Source organism: Nannobrachium achirus, assembly GCF_963921795.1.
Source record: "Nannobrachium achirus genome assembly, chromosome: 10".
Taxonomy (NCBI): Eukaryota; Metazoa; Chordata; class Actinopteri; order Myctophiformes; family Myctophidae; genus Nannobrachium; species Nannobrachium achirus.
In genome coordinates, this window is record NC_137819.1 from 62,579,262 (window position 1) to 62,602,473 (window position 23,212).

At 44.1% G+C, this 23,212-nt stretch overlaps 1 protein-coding gene across 1 annotated transcript in view; it reads right to left on the reverse strand.

Moving 5' to 3' along the window:
- The window catches only part of LOC308292549 (trafficking kinesin-binding protein 1-like), a gene marked incomplete at both ends in the record, with an annotated part of 29,040 nt that extends 10,292 nt beyond the window's left edge, over nt 1–18,748 (reverse strand). The window contains 13 exons of the mRNA XM_080734911.1: nt 478–697; nt 1,554–1,672; nt 5,544–5,845; nt 7,637–7,846; nt 10,068–10,144; nt 10,614–10,751; nt 11,931–12,005; nt 12,592–12,722; nt 13,680–13,758; nt 14,570–14,678; nt 15,351–15,448; nt 16,383–16,499; nt 18,698–18,748. Coding sequence (XP_080591037.1) covers nt 478–697; nt 1,554–1,672; nt 5,544–5,845; nt 7,637–7,846; nt 10,068–10,144; nt 10,614–10,751; nt 11,931–12,005; nt 12,592–12,722; nt 13,680–13,758; nt 14,570–14,678; nt 15,351–15,448; nt 16,383–16,499; nt 18,698–18,748 — 1,726 coding nt within the window. The remainder of the gene's footprint in view (nt 1–477; nt 698–1,553; nt 1,673–5,543; nt 5,846–7,636; nt 7,847–10,067; nt 10,145–10,613; nt 10,752–11,930; nt 12,006–12,591; nt 12,723–13,679; nt 13,759–14,569; nt 14,679–15,350; nt 15,449–16,382; nt 16,500–18,697) is intronic.
- Between the last annotated feature and the right edge of the window lie 4,464 nt (nt 18,749–23,212).

The following is a 23,212-nucleotide window of genomic DNA, read 5'->3' on the forward strand; positions in this document are numbered from 1 at the left end:
CAATTTCCAAAACTTTTACTTCTACTCCACTACATCTCGGATCCAAATATTGTACTTTTACTCCACTACATTTATTTGAGAACTTTAGCTACTAGTTACTTTGCAGATATAAATTATACTATTATAAAACATACATAAAGCACTTTAGCCCTATTTTATACCTAGGCTATTTGAAAATAGCAGATCTACAAGCTCACAACGCGTCGCGATGCGACGCGTTGTGAGCTTGTAGATCTGCTATTTTCAAACATTTAGTACTTTTACTTTTGGTACTTTAAGTACATTTTGATGCCAATACTTTCATACTTTTACTCAAGTACATTTTGAATTCTGGACATTTACTTGTAACGGAGTACATCTGCAGTGCAGTATCGATACTTTTACTTAAGTACAAAATGTGAGTACTTTTTCCACCTCTGCCCATCGTGTTCCGACGACGGTTTCTCTTTCTCTACTCCTGAGCCAATGCGTACTCACCCAGAGCGTCGGTGTTGCTGAGATGCGGGGAGGGGGATGGGGAGGGTGGGGTGGGGGCTGCCAGGCCGGTCTGCAGCGGGGGGCCGGGGGGGTTGGGGGTGCTGGAGGTGCAGCCAGAGGAGGTGACGGCCGGGGAAGCAGAGGACGACGAGGAGGTGGGCAGGTTCTGGAAGTACTGCTCTCCCGGCTCATCCTCCTCAAAGCCCCCCCACGGGTACACCTGCACACAGGGGTCACAGATAATCCTATCGTGGACATTTAATTTATCGTGAAATCGTCCTCCCGTCATGCACTGGGATCAATTCACCTTTTATTTGCCGAGCTGCATGTCCGGTACCATTTAAACCCTGCTTGATACAGTATTTTTTTCACTCTCTACCAAATCTCTTTGCCAGAAAATTGCCGTTCTACAAGATCACAATGTTGTGAGCTAGTAGGTCTGCTATGTTTTGGCAAATGTTTGCAATTTCAATGGTCACAATAATCGTGCAGTGGTAGAATAATTTTGTATCAATGCCACAACACAAAAATACTATAAAAGGCCAGTATTCAGAATTTCCATCAGGAGGCCACGCTTCTTTTTGCCAGACCACCACTGTCAATAAGAATTTGTTCTTATTTTTGTTCTTGATTTGTTCTTATACGCACGCACACGCACACACGCGCACGCACGCACGCACGCACGCACGCACGCACGCACGCACGCACGCACGCACGCACGCACGCACGCACGCACGCACGCACGCACGCACACACGCACACACACACACACACACACACACACACACACACACACACACACACACACACACATATTGCTATGGCAAACGCTGAGGAAAACATATTGCTATGGCAAAACGCTGAGGAAAAGTGGCTACAGACAGGTCTAGGATGTAACTGGTGATGTAATGTGATGTAATATGGCTACACACACACACACACACACACACACACACACACACACACACACACACACACACACACACACACACACACACACACACACACACACACACACACACACACACACACACACACACACGCACAGCAAGGTACACACAGATACAGAGACACACCTGCTCCAGCTCCAGTTCCAGAGGCCTGTAGCCTTTAGGCACCACTCCGGGCCGGGCGTCCAGGATCACACCCAGGTGGGGCTGGGCTAACTGCTGCCAGTGCTGCAACGTGGCAGAGCCTGGCAGAAACACAACAACCCAGGAAGAATCATTTAGAATAGTTTGCCACACGACAAGAGTCGCTAGTCGAAAATAATGCATTATTGGCGAGTGATGCCATTGTGTGTTACAGCAGTGGTTCTCAACCTGTGCAACATTGTTTTCTCACTCAACAGTAAACAAACCAACATAACGTTTAAGTGTATAGAGCAGGGTTCCCCAATTAGTTTTCCTCAAGGGCCGAATTATGTCTAGGGTACCAAGCCGAGGGCCACAACATTGCAGGGGGCGACGGTGCGTTCCCACTACTCCAGCGACTGCGACAGTTCAGATATCGTCGTTGTCGGGTGAAAATCTTGTATGTCCAAAACCATTCGTTTTGCATTTATCATTTAAAAAATTATTTAAACTAGTGAAAACAGCCGAACTACAAGCACACAACACCTCGCGGTGCGAGGCGTTGTGTGCTTGTAGATCTGCTGTTTTCACTACTTTTGTACGACGGCCTTGTATGATTTGCGAAAGAACGTACACATTTGGAGATACGAGATTTCCACCCGACAACAACGATATACTAGTGTTGTTGCTGCTCTTATACCACCATTATTACTGGTGTGGGCCAGACAGTAGCCCCCCGTGGGCCGCAAATGGCCCGCGGGCCGCCTATTGGGGAAACCTGGTATAGAGGGTATCTGGACATTTCTAAAATGACAATTTAAGGACTTTTGAATGCATCTAACATGACAAATTAAACATTGGCCAAAGTGTCAAATATTAGAGGCAGAAATTGTGAAAATAGCAGATCTACATGCTCAACACGAGGCGTTGTGAGCATGCAGATCTGCTATTTTCACAATAGAACCGTGTTATACAAAATGTAATGCCTCAACTCTTAGTGCTCTTCAGGCTGGGGGGGTCCCCAGTTAAAATATGATGATTTGGGGGGTCGCTGGTTGCTGCCTGAAAAGGTCGAGAACCACTGCGATCCACAGCATGTCACGTTACCCCGCTGTCTCTGCAACTGGGAATAACATCATGTAGACCAGTGGTTCTCAACCTTTTCAGGCCACAAAATGGGGACCCTCCCTCCCACTTAAATATTGTGAAGATAGCCAATCTACAGGCTCACAATCTGCTATTTTCACAGTCTTTCCCCCGTATATTATTGTCTCCACCAGCCGAAGGCAGGGAGAGACCGGTCGCTGCCAAACTGAGCACACACACACTCCCTGGATGCCAATTCAGAACCTCTGCCCCACATTTTTCACATGGGCCTGTTCTAGCGCCACCAGGAGGCCAATTTGTGCAAAACTACCTTTTGGCCACTACTCCTACAGATTTTGTCCAAAAATTACGCAAATCGGTAGACAGTATCTCTACAATCGTGTGATCGACATGGATCTGTCTGATTGTCCATATTCCATCCTGATTGGCTGAGATTGGCTTTCAAAGTTTGTAAGATTGGTCAGTTTTGAACAAAATGCCTCAAATCAGGAACACAGCGTGCAATTTTTGTGAAATTGTGCACGCACATACCCACTAGGCCGAGGAAGAAATGCCACTTCAAACTTTTCAAATCAGCCTTGGTGGCGCTCACAATATGTCAGAGGTCGGCTATTTTCGATGCTTGATCTCTACACATTTTTAGATTTCAACATAAGGTACTGCATTCTAGTTCAGGACAAGGCAATTCTCTTCAGGTATGGTATGGAAAGAGGGCATTTGCATTTCACCATTAGTAAAAACTGCATTCATGGTCTGGAGAGGGCACTTTTTACAGATGAATAAAAGGGCAGGGGCTCAAGCCCCCTTTGATGTCTACAGTATGTGTGCACGTGCCTGGCCTATACACTATAGTTTGTTGATTACTTTTGATGCAGTAATGGTCTTTACATTGTCACTTCATTGTCACCCACTTTTTTCTCCTTGTCTTCTGGGGGCTTTTGACTTGCAAAGATAATAGATTCCTGTATGTGTCGTAGTTCAGGCACTTTCCTGTTAATCGTCGCCTCTTTTGGAACGCAACAACCAAAGTGGTAAATGGTAAATGGTGCATTGGAGGATACAAAAGAAAGTAACAGCAAAGGTCCCCCCCGTCCCCCCCCCCCCCCCCCCCCCCCGCCCTGAAATCATCAAGGCATTCTTATGAATACTGTAAGTGTACACTAAACTTATGAATACTGTAAGTGTACACTAAACTTATGAATACTGTAAGTGTACACTAAACTCAAAGTCAATGTAAAAATAAAGTGAAGCGTTGAAGCACAAGGGAAGAGGAGACAGAACATGAAATGAGTTTATTAATGAAAACCACAATGAAGAGAAAACACAAAGACGCCAGAAACAATAGAAGAATTATAAAATGAGAGATGGAGGAGAGGTTAGAATGAGAACGTTGTTTTAATTTATTGCACAGCCACAGAAATTAAATAGGGATAATACTGATGAGCATTAACAAAGCAAACAGAAAAAGAATAAAGGACGATATCAAATTATAAAGAGGTAAAGACAATACATAAGGAAGAACAGAGAAACATGGAAACACAAATAAAAACAAATATGTGGTGATGATGTGTAATGTCTATGATGGAGAAAATGTGAAAATAAATGTATTTCGAGTTCAACCAAAAGCTTTTAACTTAACTGCAGTACTGATTATTCACCAGCAGAGGGGAGCACAAGCAAACAAAAATGTTTACAGCAGTAACTAACCCTAAAAGCAGACCTAAGTTGTACTTTTAATTGGACACCAGTTGTGGTTTTGTAAACTCACCAGTTTAGTAAGGGTGATATTGGCAACATTTTAACACTTGTTGGACTGCTCCTTGGTGGCCATTCAGTGTTGATTTCGTCGACTAAAACTATGACGAAAAATGTTTATCGACTGCGTTTCTTTCACTGACGAAAACTAAATAAAAACTAAGCTGTGATGACTAAAACTAAGACTAAATATATTGACGTCAACAAAATAAAAACTAGACTAAAATGTTAGGGAGGGACTAGTGGAGAAGAGTAATTTTATGTTTGGTTGCTCTCCAGTGTGAGCTTGTAGATCTGCTATTTTCAGCACACAACCGAATGAAAAATCTGTCATTATGATGGCATCATGGCCTGCCAAAATACATTTTAGTTGACAAACTCAACTGTAGATTTAGTCGCCTAAAATCTTATGATATTCAGTCAACTAAAACTAGACTAAAACTAAAACGTTTCAGGTGACTAAATTATGACTACAACTAAATGACGTTTTATTCAAAAGACTATGGCAGAAACCTTGTATATTCAAGTTTCACATTTGTATGTTTTTTTTGTAGATTAAAGCCCTACTTCATCATACAAGAGTGTCACACAAAAGTAGTGAAAATAGCCGATCTACAAGCACACAACGCCTCGCCGTGCGAGGCGTTGTGTGCTTGTAGATCGGCTGTTTTCACTGTTTTAAATCATTTTTTAAAATAGTAACAAAAAGAAGGATGGTTTTGGACATACAAGGTTTCCACCCGACAACGCGTCTCTACAGCCACCCTCTGGGCTTGGTGTCTTTATAAAAGGGACGCGGCGACGTGAAGCTCCCCGACCTGTGGTTGTTGTGCATCAGGGACCAGAAGGAGAACAGCACCAGCGACATGGGCCTCTCCGCGCCTCTCTCCCTCCTCGCATCCCCCCCTCGCCTCCTCTTGCCGCCGCCCGCCTTGTCCCTGGCCCACCGCCTGCCCCTCTCCCTCTCTATGCCCGCGATGGTCTTCCTCGCTGGCCAGCCCCATCCCCTGGCGCCGCCGTCCCTCCTCCCCTCCTCCCCCTTCTCCTCGTCCGTCTCCCAGCCCCGCTTGCTCCCCTTCCTCCCCGACGTCGTGCCCTCCTCTGCCCTCTCCGCCTCGTCGCGGCCCTCACCTTCCAGGGGTTTGACGATCTGGAGCTTGTCGGGGAGGTAGGGGCGCGAGGCCCACAGGTGGATGCTCCCCAGGGACATGATGCTGTCCGAGGGGGTCATCATCTCCCCGCCACCGCCGCCGCCGTGGACCAGGCCCAGGCCGTCGTGGAGCCCCCCTCCTCCTCCTCGCCGCCGCTCCCTCTCCTCCTGGAAGAAGTGCCGCTCGCTCAGGTTGTTCTGCCGGCGGAGGGACAGGCGCCGCAGGGCCAGCCGGAGGTCCTCGGCCCCGCTGCTGGCCTTCTTCTCGCGAAGGGTGTCGGCGCTGCATGGCAGAGGACAGGGATTGAACAATAAGGTATCACAGGTTTCATAGAATCCAATCCAATCCAATCCAATCCACTTCCTTTATATTTTACAACCGAGGTTTATTAAGTGCTGCGCAGAAAATCAAAAGTTTAGGTGCCGGCTACACAGAGCTGGATATTTCTGAAGCTAGACATTTTTTGGTGCGGTTGGGGCTTGCAGCCACACGAAGCTGGATATTTCGGCCGCGAAACTGGATATTTTAAGTGAAGACATTGAAAAAAATCCGATTCACTCGATCCGTGTAGGAATGGAACATGGATATCTTTGAAGACTTTACTGTGCGTGTGCTTGTCCCCCTAGTGGAGGTCTTTGTCGTGTGGACCTAGATATTTTTCTATGTGGATATCTGAAAAACCAGGATATATGACATATCAAGCTCTGTCTGGCCTAGGTACACCGCATAAGCTACAAACACAGAAAAAACAATAGCAAAATCACACAAAAAATAAACAATCATTGAAAGACTTAAGGCGAGATTTAAAAGACTTCTTGCCTGGAAGTCTTGCCTGGAAACGTACAGTCTCACAAACGTTCATACACGTTTCATAGAAGATGACTAACTTCGCAGGCTCGTAGCATGGAGTCCGAGGTCCACATTGGAGCCATGCCATTCCCATGTGAATTAGAGCAGTGGTTCTCAACCTTTTCAGGCCGCGACCTCCAGAATAATCATATTTGAACTGGGGACCCAACTGGGGTTTTTAACCGTGCTGAGCAGCCTTCCTTCACAACTAAACTAATAGTCAAGTCGCTTGTGTAATTTAGTAATATTTTTCGGGGGATTATGAAAACTATATATTTTTGGATACTTCAGAGTATAACAAATCAGAAAATCCATGATTCCATTTGCAAAATCCATAGTGGAATTTTTGACAGCTGCTGAAAGTGTGTGTCTCATTCACTTACTCACTTACACTATACTATAAAGGAAAGAAATACCCCCAAAAAATCTAGATAGGGGTTTTTAATGATTCTGAATCCATTGCAAGCATGTTTTGCATGAAAAACATTCCTTGGGCTAAAAACAGCCCCCACAAAACTCTGAAAAGTGATCATCTGTTTTTAGCCCAAGGAATGTTTTTCATGCAAAACAAATGCTTGCATTGGATTCAGAATCATTAAAAAACCCTAGTTTCACCCCTCACATGCTACTCAAAGGACAACTTTGTTTTTTTACAACAAGGGTTCATATTTTAGATTGTAATTAGAGAAATGAAAAAGTGAGAGTTAAAATGTTTTCATTTGCTTCGTTCTATTGTTTTATCATGTTTACCGTGCTAAAATGTGGGGCATGCGTACACATGGGGGCATGCGTACAAGTGGCTAAATATGTCTTTTTAGACACAATAAGCCAGCAGCTTCTTTATTGCTATTTACAGTAACACTTCTAGCCCCCATAAGTCACATCCAACCATGAAAGGTTGCGTTGTATATTGGGAATGGGCTTATTCTGTGTAAAATGACATATTTAGCCACTTGTGCGCATGCCCCCAACCACTGAAATAAGAATCTCTAAAACAATAGAAAGAAGTAAATGAAATCATTTTAACACTCATCTTTTATATTCTTTAATTACAATCTAAAATATGAACCCTTGTTGTAAAAAACTAAAGTTGTCCTTTAACAACGCCTCGCATTGCGAGGGGTTGTGAGCGTGTAGATCGTCTATTTTCACAGGTTGAGAAACACTGAACCAGAGATCCGTTTCTTATTGAAAGCTTGCCCTCCTCCTCCTCCTCCTCCTCACCTCTCCTGATTGGCTGCCGTCTCCATCAGAATGCTCTGAGCGCGGTTGTCCAGGGTGGGCGTGGCCTGTCCGCTGGAATGGGGCGAGGTCCTGCTGGACAGTGATTGGTTGGAGCCGGGGATGTTGCTGTTGGAGGGCGTCAGCGAGCGGCGGCGTGCCGTGGTCTGGTTGATGTTCTTCACCGTCTCAAACACGCGCTTACGGTGAGTCCTGAACGCAGCAAAACACAACGTGATCTCACTCGGATGTACAGTATATGTTGAGCAATAAACACCTTTTTGAGCGGTGGTCACAACGCTCCTATACGTGGCCGTGTGTGTGGGTCTGTCTGTCTGTTTGTCTGTTTGTCTGTCTGTCTGTCTGTCTGTCTCCGGGTCTGTAGCCTGCAGTAACCTTTTCTGACCACACATGTTAAGGGAGGGGCGCTGTTGCACACACACACACACACACACACACACACACACACACACACACACACACACACACACACACACACACACACACACACACACACACACACACCACCGCTCAGTTCACACAAGTGTGATTTTTTATTTCTAACTACCCGTAATTGCTGGACTATAAGCCGCTGCTTTTTTCCCATGTTTTGAACCCTGAGGCTTATACAATGGTGCGGCTTATAGATTTTTACAGCTAGCGGCCAGTTAGTTCGTTTTACAATGGTCTTTAACAAGGATTTATATAGAGATTGTTACAGCTAACGGCCACCAGGGGCACTCTAGCAGGAAGGACACCTGCGGCTTATAGTCAGGTGCGGCTTATATATGTGTTTTTTGTCCTAAATTTAGCTGGTGCGGCTTATATTCAGGTGCGGCTTATAGTCCAGCATTTACGGTATTAATTTACCGAATGTCTGTCCGCCGTCTATCCGCATGCTGACATCACTGACACTAAACAGTGTCACCACCATGGTAACAGCCGTATGCTCAAACAATGCCCGAAATCACTGACTGACATCACTGACTGACAACTCACGGAACACCATATATGGGCATAAACGGGTGAAACAGTTGACAGGTGAAATAGTCCTGTGCCCGGAGATGTGCACAGAATACTGGTATGAGTGCACAGCATCCCACTAAACAACTTATACTAGACATCTAAGTTTATATGTATAAAGAATGGTCTACCAGAGGTATAGATATGCACGTTTTTTAGATGTCTAAACTTAGACTAGACGTCTAATATACGTCTAATAGACGTCTAAGTTTATACCTGGGTCTAAATTTAGACGTCTAATAGACGTCTGTATTTAGACCTTAACGGCCGTCAAAAGTAGTGAAAAACTGACCTTAACGGCCGTCAAAAGTAGTGAAAAACTGACCTTAACGGCCGTCAAAAGTAGTGAAAAAATGACCTTAACGGCCGTCAAAAGTAGTGAAAAACTGATTGTCTCGCTGCCTCTGGTGCTTGAGTTCTGTTCTGATGCTCTGCATGTTTTCACAAATTTAGACCCAGGTATAAACTTAGAAGTCTATTAGACGTAGACCATTTTTTATACGTATAAACTTAGACGTCTAGTATAAGTTTAGACGTATATTAGACGTTTAATATACCTAAAAATGTTTGCTGGGATATGATGGATTGAATGTAGGAGTCTCAGAAGTAATGTTGGAGAACCCAGACCGGTACCCGTTGGGCAGAACAGTCACCATTCATGTCAGGTTGTGCAATACCTGTTCTATCCGTCTGTCAGTCTGTGTCCCTTTCATGCCCATACATTATATGGAGATCTCTGTTTCAGCATGCGGCTGTCACCATGGTGGCGACACTGTCTAATATCAGTGTATTTGTATATATTTCCACTTGTAATTGCCCAAATAAATAAGCCAAATCATAGGCAACACAAACTTGGCCCAGGAACTCAGTGGGTATAAATTGAACACTTTCTTCAGTGTAAAACGAAAGACAAAATCCCGGTCTGAAAACTACCAAACCCTCAACCCTCACAAGTGTCTTTTTTTTGTAACCCATTTTCACCCAGTGCTAATGGCCTATGTCATCCTGGGCTCTGCTCTCCCTCTGCCGTGCCTGGGGAGACAACAGACTGACCTCATGCTTCCTTCAATGCATGAGTAGTCCAAGTTGTTTCTTTTCACCTGACAGGGGGGATTTCCCTGGGATGGACATAACACGTGGAAGGAACACATTATTCCAAACAGTTCCTTTCCCCTCCATCAGGCGCCCTAGGGTATCTACCCTAGGAGACACGGGGAGAACATGCAAACTCCACACAGAAAGGCCCTATCGCCGACCCCACCTGGGGTGTGGGGGCTGATGATGCGGAGGGATTAGCGGAGGAGCACGCCCCCAGCACCCAGTAGACACTGACATTTGACAGTACACACTATGTATAAGGTATGTCAGAGTAAATCAGAGCACATGTTGTACAGCAGCGGTCTGTCCTTACTTTAGCTCTTCACACTCAGGGTCATCAAGACACATCTCCTTCCTCATGGTTCCTTCAATCTCAGCTGCCAGGGAGTCCTACCACACACATAAGATAATGAGATTTTATTTCATGTTATTTATTTCTACATGAAACAAGTAGTTCAATATGTACAGTATCTTACTGCTTGTATTAAAGGAGTAGTTCACCCCAAAACTAAATGTTTTAGTGGCATTCCTAAGCCAATAATTAGATGACAGGGTCATCGGACAGTAGGAGACTCTGGAGACTCCAAATGATTGGCTTAGGAGTAGGACTGTGACAAAAACCAATACATCAAGGCTTCTTGAGGTGTGTAATTAATAGAAAAGAAAAACAATCTTGGGTGAACTACTCCTTTAACTGATGAAAATGTTGCCATGTTTGTGCAGTAATGCAGAGAAAATAAATGAATGTAAATGTATAAATAAACGTGTAAATGTATCTCTCTCTCTCTCTCTCTCTCTCTCTCTCTCTCTCTCTCTCTCTCTCTCTCTCTCTCTCTCTCTCTCTGTGTCTCTCTCTCACCATAGGGTAGAATCCGTGGGGGTGGTAGCGGCGGGGCGTTCCAGCAGGAAAGTTGCGGTTCCTCAGGTTCTTCAGCTCCTCCTGGGCCTCGTGAAGCATCTCAATGCACTCCATGTACTTGTGCTCCAGCTCTGTAAGCTGAGACACAATGCAATACAATATGATGTCAACAGACACTACTTGATGCCCCAAACAAGCTTTAATTAGTCCATTTCACGCAGAAAAGAAGTTCCCAAAACCTTTTGAGTGGAATAATATATTTTTTCTGTCGAACAACACTTTGTCTGTGGAATACAAAATGGTCTGGATACCTTTGTAGGCTTGCTAGTCAGCAAACTAATAAAACAGTTACAAACCGTGTGTGTGTGTGTAAGAAAAAGAGTGAGCGAGTGAGTGAGCGAGTGAGAGTGAGTGAGTCAAATTACAGGAAGTATAGTGGAAAATTTGAAAACTTGTGAAAACGGGCACTGATCTCGTGTGGCGGATGTTTTGGTGTTTGAAAGTTTACGGCAAGCTTCCTCGTAACTTTTACGGAATGTACTGACAGAATAAAAATGTCCCTATAGAGACAACGCTAGAAATCAAAGTACTGGGAAAACAAATAGCTCTACAAGCTCACAACGCGTCGCAGGCGCGACACGTTGTGAGCTTGTAGATCTGCCACTGTTCGGCGAAGTATAACTCAAGCTATCGAAATTGGAGAGCTGAACTCTAGGGCGAATATAACCCCACCTTTTAACCCCCGCGGGAAAACAGCTTGCTTATCCTCTGTGCTAATACCGTTAGAAACAAATGAAAACGATCGCTTATCAAGCAAATACTAGGACTTATGCTGCCAAGGAGGGCATTAGAAAACGGTCTCTCCCATCGCAGCGGAACTGGTTTACCCATTCATTTTCCCCATAGACTTTTACAAAAATATTTATAACAATTACGTTAAGCCTAGAACCAAGCCATCCAGGATCTCAGTGAATCATGACCATAAAACCTTTGATCCTATGTGAAAACATATTTCAATATTTAATTATTTGATATACCCTTTTTCAGAGAAGTTCAAATTTTTCTTTTCACAGAAACAAAGGTTTCATGGTCATGATTCACTGTCATCCTGGATGGCTTGGTTCTTGGTTTAACATAATTATTATAAATATTTCCGTGAAAGTCTATGAGGAAATGAACACGATATTCTGTAGTGGCACCAGTAATCCACGGCCACTGCGATGCTCTATAACCATTCCAGCGAGCTATGCTAATTATTTTAGCTGGAAGATTCTGGCACTGTAGTGAAACACAGCTTTAGTTGGGGAGGTTAATTACCTCGAAGGTGAGCTGTCTCTGAGCATCTTTAGCTGCCACCAGGTGTTGGGTTAGCTCCTCGTTCTCCACTGCACACTGGAGACACACACACACACACACACACACACACACACACACACACACACACACACACACACACACACACAAAAAGAAAACACGTTATGCAAAATTATCTCATTTTGTCGTATCTCATCTCATCTCGACTCGTCTCATTTAATCTCGTCTCGTCTTCTCTTGCCGTGTCTCATTTCAGCTCAGGTCGTCTTGTCTCGCCTCATTTCGCTTCGTCTTGTCTGGTCTGTTGTTGGCAGTGTGTCAGGGAATGTTATAGAGGCAGGGGCTGACTTTTCTAAAAGGGCCTTTTGGTGAAGATATCTACAATAACCAACAGACCTCCAAGCTCACAACACATCACGCTACAATTCTTTGAACATAATACGGTGCATTCAAGTTCAGGAGAGTTTGGACAAGGCAATTCTCTTGAACGCTGCCTTCAGGTATGGCATGGAAAGAGGGGGCATTAGCATTTCTTTCACCACAGTAAAAACTGTATTCATGGTCTGGAGAGGGCACTTTTTACAGAAGGATAAAGGGGCAGGGGCTCAGGCCCCCTTTGATGTCTATGTGTGCACATGCCTGCTATGTGTGTTACAATACTTACAGACTTGGCTTTCTTCTGCAGGTCTACTATCTGAGAGAGGAGGTGTGTGATCTCCTCCTGCTGCCGCGCAGCGTCCTCGGTCTTACGGGCCAGCTCCTCTGCTATGGTGGAGATCTGGAGACTGGACAATCCTGGCAGACAGGGAGAGACACGTCTCCATTAATGTACAGTATGTGTTTCCTAAACCCACCAGGCTTGAATTAAGACCCGCCTCTCAATAATCTTAAGTATGAAAGTGCGTATGAGCGTTAGTGCAAAGCAATACTGTACCTACTACCTACCGATCCATTACAATAATACATGCAGCATATCCAAACTATAACAATTTAACCGATAATTAGTAAGAGTTTTTATTTTGAGCACAGTACAGTAGTGACAAATTACCGGTAATAGCTTTCTCAGTACGTTTTTCTCTTTAGCAAAGTTACAAAGTTTTACCTTTTTTAAGCACAGTACAAAGTAAGTTTCAAGTTTTTTTTTTAGCACAGTTTATTTTGAGCACTGTAGTGACAAATTAATAGCTGTGCATTGTGAAAATGCAGGCTTTTCTCAGTAGCCTACAAGTTTTATATCGTCTTCATGCCTTTACTAGGTCTGACTTTATCCATGTGTCCGGCAAGGATTTCAGCCACTCCTGGAAGTCCTCGCGTTTCCACGAGGCGGGTCTTAACTCAATCCTGCTGGGTTTAGGAAACACGCACAGTATATTGGTGGTATTAAGCTAATGCTGCTTCAAGCTTGTACCTGCAAAATTGCCTGTCTAAGAGCAGCTTCTGGTAAATTCTATAAGCCAGATGGCACATGCAGTAGCATTGTAATTGGCTAGCCTGGCCAGATGCTTATGCCATAGTGTTTATACATTAATTTAAAAATGACATTGTCGTCGCCCTAGTAATGTTCCTGTCAGACCCACACAAATTCCTGCGCGCCCGTGCACGCCCTCACACGCACGCACGCACACCCAGGGGTGAACTCGTGATTTTTGCCCCGAGTGAGCTGAACAGAGAAAGCGAGATCGAGAGAGACAAGTAAAATAAGAGAGAAATGGGTGTGAGAGATAAAGAGGTGAGAGAGAGAGGAGAACTTACTGAGCTCGTTCACACAGTCATTGACAAGCTGCTGTTCCTTCTCCTCGTACGACTCCGTCTCGGACTTCAGATGGCTAGCCTGCACACACACACGCAAGCACGCACACACGCACGCACGCACGCACACACACACACACACACACACACACACACACACACACACACACACACACACACACACACACACACACACACACACACACACACACACACGCGCACACACACACACACGTGCACACACACATTAGACCACTGGTTCCCAAACACTGGGTTGTTGGGACCCATTTGTGGGTCGCAGACACATTTCTATTCTAAGGGTCCCTTAATTTTTGGTTTCCAACATTTTGTTTTTAATTATTATTATTTCAAAACATAAAAAAAGAAAACATTCCCAAAAAAGCCAAATTGTTCATGATGATGACAATGATTTAGTAATTTTATGAATAAATAAAAGAAAGATCTAAATAAATCAAATAATTAAGAAGTAGTGAAAATAGCAGATCTACAAGCTCACAGCGCGGCACGAAGCGACGCGTTGTGCGCTTGCGTTTGTGTTTGCAGATCTGCTGTTTTCACTAGTTTGTGTCATCAAATTTCTCTTTTGGGTCACAAGCTAAAATGCTTGGGAACCACTGCATTAGACTGTCATGTATCCTTCCCTGTGCTTGTGTGCGTGTTTGCGTGTGCATGAGCATGTGTGTGTGTGTGTGTGTGTGTGTGTGTGTGTGTGTATATATGTGTGTGTATATATGTGTGTGTGTGTGTGTGTGTGTGTGTGTGTGTGTGTGTGTGCGTGCGTGCGTGCGTGCGTGCGTGCGTGCGTGCGTGCGTGCGTGCGTGCGTGCGTGCGTGCGTGCGTGAGTGAGTGCGTGTTGGTAGACAGTAGACACCTCGGAGCGGAGGGACAGGTTCTCGTCTTGCAGCTCCTTGAGTTTCCTCTGCATTGTGTCATTCCCAAAGCTCCCTGAAGCAGTCCCCAGTCTGGTCTTCCTACCAGCCCTGACAGACAACAGACAGACAGACAACAGACAGACAGCAGACAGACAGACAGGTCAGTTCAGCTGTAAAGTATGTTAGACAGGAATTACTGTCCATGGTCGCCACCAGTGTTGTTTTTGACAGCAGATTTTGATTTCGTTTTAGTCATAGTCTTTTGAATAAAATGTCATTGTCAATTTTAGTCATAATTTAGTCACCTGAAAAGTTTTAGTTTTAGTCTAATTTTAGTCGACTAGATTTCAGGCAACTAAATCTACAGTTGATTTAGTCAATTGAAATGTATTTTGGCGGGCCTTGATGGCATCGTAATGACTGATTTTAAACTTGTTTGAGTGCTGAAAATAGCAGATCTACAAGCTCACAACGCGTCGCAGCGCGACGCGTTGTGAGCTTGTAGATCAGCTATTTTCAGCACTCAACACCTGAGAGCAACCAAACATAAAATGACCCTCTTCTCCACTAGTCCCTCCATTTTAGTCTTTTTAACATTTTAGTCTAGTTTTGTATTTTGTTGACGAAATTGTCAATATATTTAGTCTTAGTTTTAGTCATCACAGCTTAGTTTTTATTTAGTTTTCGTCAGTGAAAACAAACATTTTACGTCATAGATTTAGTCGACGATATCAACACTGGTCGCCACAAAGAGAGAGTTGCAGAGGGGAAGAGGCTCACGTGGGAGAGCTGGGTTCATCGTCGCTCTCCTCTGCAGCGTTGGTGTAGAACTGGAGGAGCTCATCCTTCAGGTTCAGCTCGTGGTGCAGCTGGGCCACCTGATAAACACATCAAACACAACCAGTTAGGTGTGGGCAATATGGTGATAATTATCGTTGAGACGATACAATGTCTCCACGATATGCCTTTTCAAAGGTATCGTATATATCGTGATACAATTGAGGGAGCCTTGTAAAAAAATCCTTTTTAATCGTTAATACAGAGATTCATTGCAGAATTCGATTAAACCCGCAGTTCTCAAACATTAAAATGTCAAGGTCTCCACTTAACTCTGACAGTATACGAATGAAACCAAATGGACCCTTACGGGTCCATTTGGTTTCATTTGTATACTGTCAGAGTTATATACTTGTAAAGTTCAATTTAGACCTCTCAAAAGGAACCCATAGAGTCTAGTTTTTGTCAAGTAACTTGAAAAATAAGCATAAAAACCAACGGGAAAAAGAATTGTGATAAAATCGGGGAAAATATTGGGAAAATATCGTGTTATTGTATTTTTCCACATCGCCCACCCCTACAACCAGTAAGACACCTGAGGGCGAAAAGCGACCTCAGACGGAATTCGCACGGGACAGAGTTCATTTGCAAGTAGTGATTTGAGTTGCGGTTGGTTGTTTAAGTTGGGACAAAATGTGGACAAAGGATTTTCCCAAATATGGATATGACTGACGTCTGACATCATTGATGTCTTAAGTTATAGACTCACGCAAAATGTCCATATTTGGGCATTCCAAGCTATGGGCTTAACTTATTGACTGCGTGAGTTTGGGCGTATGTGCGTGCACATCGTGCACGACGGTTCACGGATTGCGTTTGCTCTACAATCCAGCCGTGGTAAGCCCCCCCCCCCCCCCCCCCCCCCCGTGTGACGCCCCTGCGTGTGTGTGTGTGTGTGTGTGTGTGTGTGTGTGTGTGTGTGTGTGTGTGTGTGTGTGCGTGTGCGTGTGCGTGTGCGTGTGTGCGTGCGTGCACCTCCTCCGTGATGTGGCCCACTTGCTCCTCCAGATACTCATTTTGCTCAGTCAGAATTCGGTTCTTCTTAAGCAGCGATTGACCAATCCTGGCAGCCAACTCCAAATCTCTCTCTTTCTATTGGTCGGAGAGGAGAGGAGAGAGATCACAGAGATCACATACTGAAAACATCGGAGCTCCTAATAGCCCATGGGCCATACGAGATGTTGGTATCGGAAAGGTGGCAAAGGGTACCATGCATTTTTGAAAAGCTCTATATCTGTAGATAATATTTTGGTATGATAACCCTTTCTTAGACACAGCTAAATTGGTGTTATCAGCCGCTGTTCCATTAACTTTACATTACAGGGGAAAAAAAGCAAAAAATTCATCTGCTTTAAGTAGCATATGAGGGGTCAAACTAGGGGTTTTTCATGATTCTGAATCCATTGCAAGCTTTTGTTTTGCAAGAAAAACATTCCTTGGGATAAAACGGGCCCCGGCTGTTTTTAGCCCATTTTTGCAGATTTGCATTCTGAATAGTGAAAAAGACTCAAGACCTCATTGGAGACATACAGTATATAGTGAATAGAGAAATTGTCCATCAAGGTGTCATCAATTGATAGGCAAAATCTTATGAATATATTTCCAACTATGTAAACTCTACAGATGTTTTAGTGAGAGTAGTGCTGTAATCTTAGTAATGTAAAAGTATAGGGTGAAAAATGATAAAAACAAGTAAAGATAATGTGTAATTAATAATGTAATACGAGTAATGCATGGATGAAAAATACAATGGCAGCTGATTATATGTGCTGTAGTGTAGGGCCCCTGTAGCAGAATCAACATTGAAATTGTAATTAGATTTTGTCTCTATTGATTTATTGACCAATAAGAGAACAAAAACAGTTGTGTGACTGGTTATGAGAAGCCGGCTTCCCATATGGGGCTTAAGTGTTTAAGGAACCAAAGATAAACAAAGATTTATTTGATATTCATTTTATCAGACAGTCCCCATCCGGGCCCATTCCTATACAAACCCATTGGAACTTCAAACTCCATTTTAACTATGATAGATTCAATGAAGAGACCTGTTCTTTTTGAGCGGTGGTCACACCGTCTCCATAGCGTGGCCGTGTGTGTTTCCGTGTGTGTGTATGTGGGTGGGTGCGTCCGTAGCCTGAGGTATTTAGCCTGCAATACCTTTTCTGACCACACATGTTAAGGGAGGGGTGCTGTTGTTCAGGCCAGGCACACTCACATTCACACACACATGCACGCATGCACGCGCGCACACACACACACACACGCAGCCTCCACCGCTCAGTTCACACGAGTGTGATTTTTTTTTTCTGGTGACTCATACTACCCTCCTAATACGTGAGCTGGCCATGTTTTTTCGACAACTTTCTTCATTTATTTTTAATACTTTCTTTATTGTATTACATTTTCCCCAAATAATTATAAAAAATAAATGAAAAAAAGCTATCGAAAAAAAAAACACGGCCAGCTCACGTATTAGGAGGGCAGTATGAGTCACCAGAAAAAAAGACGGGTGTTTTTGATGAATCTATCATGGTTAAAATGGAGTTTGAAGTTACAGTGGGTTTGTATAGGAATGGGCCCTGGATGGTGGTGGTGTCTGATAAAATGAATAAATATTGAATCAAGCAACTTAAAATCTCTCCAGGGAGTTCACAAAAGCCTGAGTAAACAATAAAATGACCAAACGTCTTTTTTTTAAGTGGAATATCCCTTTAAAGAGGTGGTGCCATAGTTTTGTACTTATTCTGGTTTTCATGTACTTCATTAGACCCCCTGTTGTGGTTGTTATGAGCAATTATGCATTCTCTTTTTATTTGGGGTTTTAGCTGGAGGATGCCACCTGCTGGGTCAGACGTGCCGTTCCAAAAACACCCATACTTATTACATCATAGAATCAACCCCTCCCCTAATTACCATTCACCCAACACATGTGGGTGTGGCTAACTTCAGCTGGGTCACCACCCACCATGACAACCACGCATACCAATGAACTGGTGGGTGTGGCCACATAAAAAGATAATTTTAACTCTTTCTGTACACTTTTTTGGAAAGATTCTTCCTCCTTAGCATAATCATAATAGTAGATAATCATGTTTTATAGAGGGGAAAATCATGGCACCCCATCTTTAAGCAGATAACCATACCAAAGACCTGGATTGATGGACGGACGAGATGAGACATCGAATATATAAAGCTGAAATGGTATTCAGAGTAGATGAGAATCTAAAGCTATATTATGAAGAGAGAACTTCAGCACAGTTAAATGAGAGAGTAGAGCATCAGCGTCTGACCTCCTCCAGCAGACGTGTGACAGCGTCGATGTCATTGTATGTCTTTGTCATCTGGCCCACTCTGTCTGCACATAGCACTGTGGAAGCAGAGGGACACAGGGGAGAGCACATTTAGGATTATCATCTGGCCCACTCTGTCTGCACATAGCACTGTGGAAGCAGTGGGGACACAGGGGAGAGCACATTTATGATTATCATCTGGCCCACTCTGTCTGCACATAGCACTGTGGAAGCAGTGGGGACACAGGGGAGAGCACATTTATGTTTATCATCTGGCCCACTCTGTCTGCACATAGCACTGTGGAAGCAGTGGGGACACAGGGGAGAGCACATTTATGATTATCATCTGGCCCACTCTGTCTGCACATAGCACTGTGGAAGCAGTAGGGACACAGGGGAGAGCACATTTATGATTAACATCTGGCCCACTCTGTCTGCACATAGCACTGTGGAAGCAGTGGGGACACAGGGGAGAGCACATTTATGATTATCATCTGGCCCACTCTGTCTGCACATAGCACTGTGGAAGCAGAGGGACACAGGGGAGAGCACATTTATGATTATCATCTGGCCCACTCTGTCTGCACATAGCACTGTGGAAGCAGTAGGGACACAGGGGAGAGCACATTTATGATTAACATCTGGCCCACTCTGTCTGCACATAGCACTGTGGAAGCAGTGGGGACACAGGGGAGAGCACATTTATGATTATCATCTGGCCCACTCTGTCTGCACATAGCACTGTGGAAGCAGAGGGACACAGGGGAGAGCACATTTATGTTTATCATCTGGCCCACTCTGTCTGCACATAGCACTGTGGAAGCAGTGGGGACACAGGGGAGAGCACATTTATGATTATCATCTGGCCCACTCTGTCTGCACATAGCACTGTGGAAGCAGAGGGACACAGGGGAGAGCACATTTATGATTATCATCTGGCCCACTCTGTCTGCACATAGCACTGTGGAAGCAGTGGGGACACAGGGGAGAGCACATTTATGATTGTCATCTGGCCCACTCTGTCTGCACATAGCACTGTGGAAGCAGAGGGACACAGGGGAGAGCACATTTATGATTATCATCTGGCCCACTCTGTCTGCACATAGCACTGTGGAAGCAGAGGGACACAGGGGAGAGCACATTTATGATTATCATCTGGCCCACTCTGTCTGCACATAGCACTGTGGAAGCAGTGGGGACACAGGGGAGAGCACATTTATGTTTATCATCTGGCCCACTCTGTCTGCACATAGCACTGTGGAAGCAGAGGGACACAGGGGAGAGCACATTTATGATTATCATCTGGCCCACTCTGTCTGCACATAGCACTGTGGAAGCAGTGGGGACACAGGGGAGAGCACATTTATGTTTATCATCTGGCCCACTCTGTCTGCACATAGCACTGTGGAAGCAGAGGGACACAGGGGAGAGCACATTTATGATTATCATCTGGCCCACTCTGTCTGCACATAGCACTGTGGAAGCAGAGGGACACAGGGGAGAGCACATTTATGTTTATCATCTGGCCCACTCTGTCTGCACATAGCACTGTGGAAGCAGTGGGGACACAGGGGAGAGCACATTTATGATTATCATCTGGCCCACTCTGTCTGCACATAGCACTGTGGAAGCAGTGGGGACACAGGGGAGAGCACATTTAGGATTAACCATTCATTGTGTTTCTGTCATTGAACAGTTAGCAGGGATGTGTTGGCCATTGGGAAAAGCGGGACAACTCCCGAACGGCCGGTTCATTCCCAGCCGGTCCAGGCCGGCCATTAGGAAAAAGTTAAAAATTAAATGTCGGAGTGAGGAGGAGGCTTCACTTTCGCTTTAACCCGGTACTCATCGTTCTTCTTACGTTAATCCAGACTGGATGATGGGAGCATTTGCAAATCGCAGAGTCAACAGTCTGACCACGCGAGACTACTGAACAGTAGAACATTATGAATAAAGTTAGGACAAATAACATAACATTAATTACTTTATAATCCCCCCTCCCCCCAAAGAAAAAACTAAACAAAACACATTAATAGTGGAAATATAGCCAGTCTACATCAACTATTTCAGCCTATTATCAGCGATTTCCATTATTTAATTCATTTTTTGAAAACACAAGAACATTTTTTGGAACATAGATTATGACGAATATGCAAACAATAATTGCGATTATAGGCAATTATGTAATAATTGTCACAGGCCTATAGGATTGGCCCTTGCTAAGCTAACATGCATGTATGCGTGTGCGCGCGCACACACACACACACACACACACACACACACACACACACACACATACACACACACACACACACGCTAGACATATTGAATCACTAGATTGTGCTTACATCACTAAACGAACGCTGGAATGATGTAACAAGTCATGTAAGGTTTGGTCGATAAGTGGCTATTGAACGCTATCTGTTGTCCTCATTATTCCCCTGGAAGTGCTATCGACTCTGAATCCAATCCATAACGTACCAGTTATAGGAGTTACACGTTCTTAAACCTGCACTTTGATGTCATTACTTATCAGGTGACCAAAGGGAAATGAATGAACTTTAATGTTTCATTTAAACTTAACGTCCCACTTTTACAAATTGGAAAGACTATGCAAGAAACGAGCTCTGCTGATGAACCCAAGAGCAGTGATGTAAAGTGACTAAGTAGATTTACTTAAGTACTGTACTTAAGTACAATTGTGAGATATTTGTACTTTAATTGAGTATTTCCGATTTACACTACTTTTACTTCTACTTCACTACATCTCGGAGCCAAATATTGTACTTTTACTCCACTACATTTTTGAAAACTTTAGTTACTATTTACTTTGCAGATATAAATGATTATATTATAAAACATACATTAATCCACTTTAGCCCTATTACCTACAGTAGGCTATTTGAAAATAGCCGATCTGTTATTTTCAAACAGTTTGTACTTTTACTTTTGGTACTTTAAGTATATGCCAATACCTTTACTTAAGTAAAAAATGGGAATACTTTTTCTATCACTGCCCAAGAGGTATAAAGTGAATACAGTAACTGTGTATGCCTGCATGTGTGCGTGCGTCTGTGCCAGAGGATGTGTGCGATTGAGGCAGAGATGTAAAAACCGGGTGAGGTCAAAGTCACGCTGGCTCAGTGAAATCCTCTTAATGAGATGAACAATGCCAGTGAATTGAACTCGAATGAAACGTTAAAAACGGTTTATGATGTTACAAAAGCATTTGATACGCCTAATCTAATGCATAGAGATATATATATATATATATATATATATATATATATATATACGACATGCCGACGCAACATCAAAGCAAAGATGTCTCTTATCTTTCTTCCATGACAAAACCGCAATAGCTTTACCAATCCCTGCCCTCTTCACAGAACCAGGTATCCTGTATACATGTGTCTCCTGTCAGTCTGTCCATCCTGCTCTTACACCAGTGTTTCTCAACCACTGTGCCTGGGGACCTTTGGTGTGCCCCTGAGAAGGGTCAAGTGTGCCCCTTGAAACTGCTTGAAAGCCAGTATTGAATTTATCATTTTGAAAACGATTTAAACTAGCAGATCTACAAGCAGATCTACAAGCACACAACGCCTCGCACCGCGAGGCGTTGTGTGCTTGTAGATCGGCTGTTTTTTTCACTACTGTTGTGCGACAGCCTTGTATGATGAAGCAGGGCTTTACTTTGCGACGAAACGTACAAATTTGAAACTCGGAGATGCGAGGTTTCTTCCCGACAGTGACGATATTTACATCCCCGTATTATGTTGGTGTGCCCATGGATTCTTGGGACATGAAAAGTGTGCCCATGCAGAAAAGGTTGAGAAACACTGTCTTACACTGTCCTCTGGTTAGCAAAGCAAGAGAAACAGGGATTCTACAGCACTCCATCCATGGATGACCATTTAAGCAGCACTTACTTGCTCCTGTAGAAACTCTCTTCCCGTGGTATCACTTGCTTCCAGGACCTCTCAATCCCTCACTTCTGCCCCCGACGCGACACTACCGTATACACAGACTGAACTACTCACCCCTTGACCCACACTATACATAACGAGAGAGAGAGAGAGAGAGAGAGAGAGAGAGAGAGAGAGAGAGAGAGAGAATGAGAGAGAGAGAGAGAGAGAGAGAGAGAGAGAAAGAAAGAGAGAGAGAGAGAGAGAGAGAGAGAGAGAGAGAGAGAGAGAGAGAGCGGAAGAGCACGTATCTGTTTTGGAACAACAGCTGATGCTGAGTCGGAGGGAAAAACCAAAAGCTGAAATCGTCACGTTCGGATTGGACGAAGAGGACGGTAAAAGGGAGCCAATCAGGGACCAGCGTTAAGTGCTGATGGTTCCCGCCTCCTTCCGTTCGGCCCTGTTTTCCCCTGTTTGATTTGTTTTTCCTCTTCCTTCCACTCCCGTCTGTTCTCTCCCTTTCCTCTCTCTAGCCTGAAGGTCACGCGCCATCCATTCGCCCACGGCAACAGTTACCATGGTGATTTTCCTCCTCCCACTCTAGGGCTCT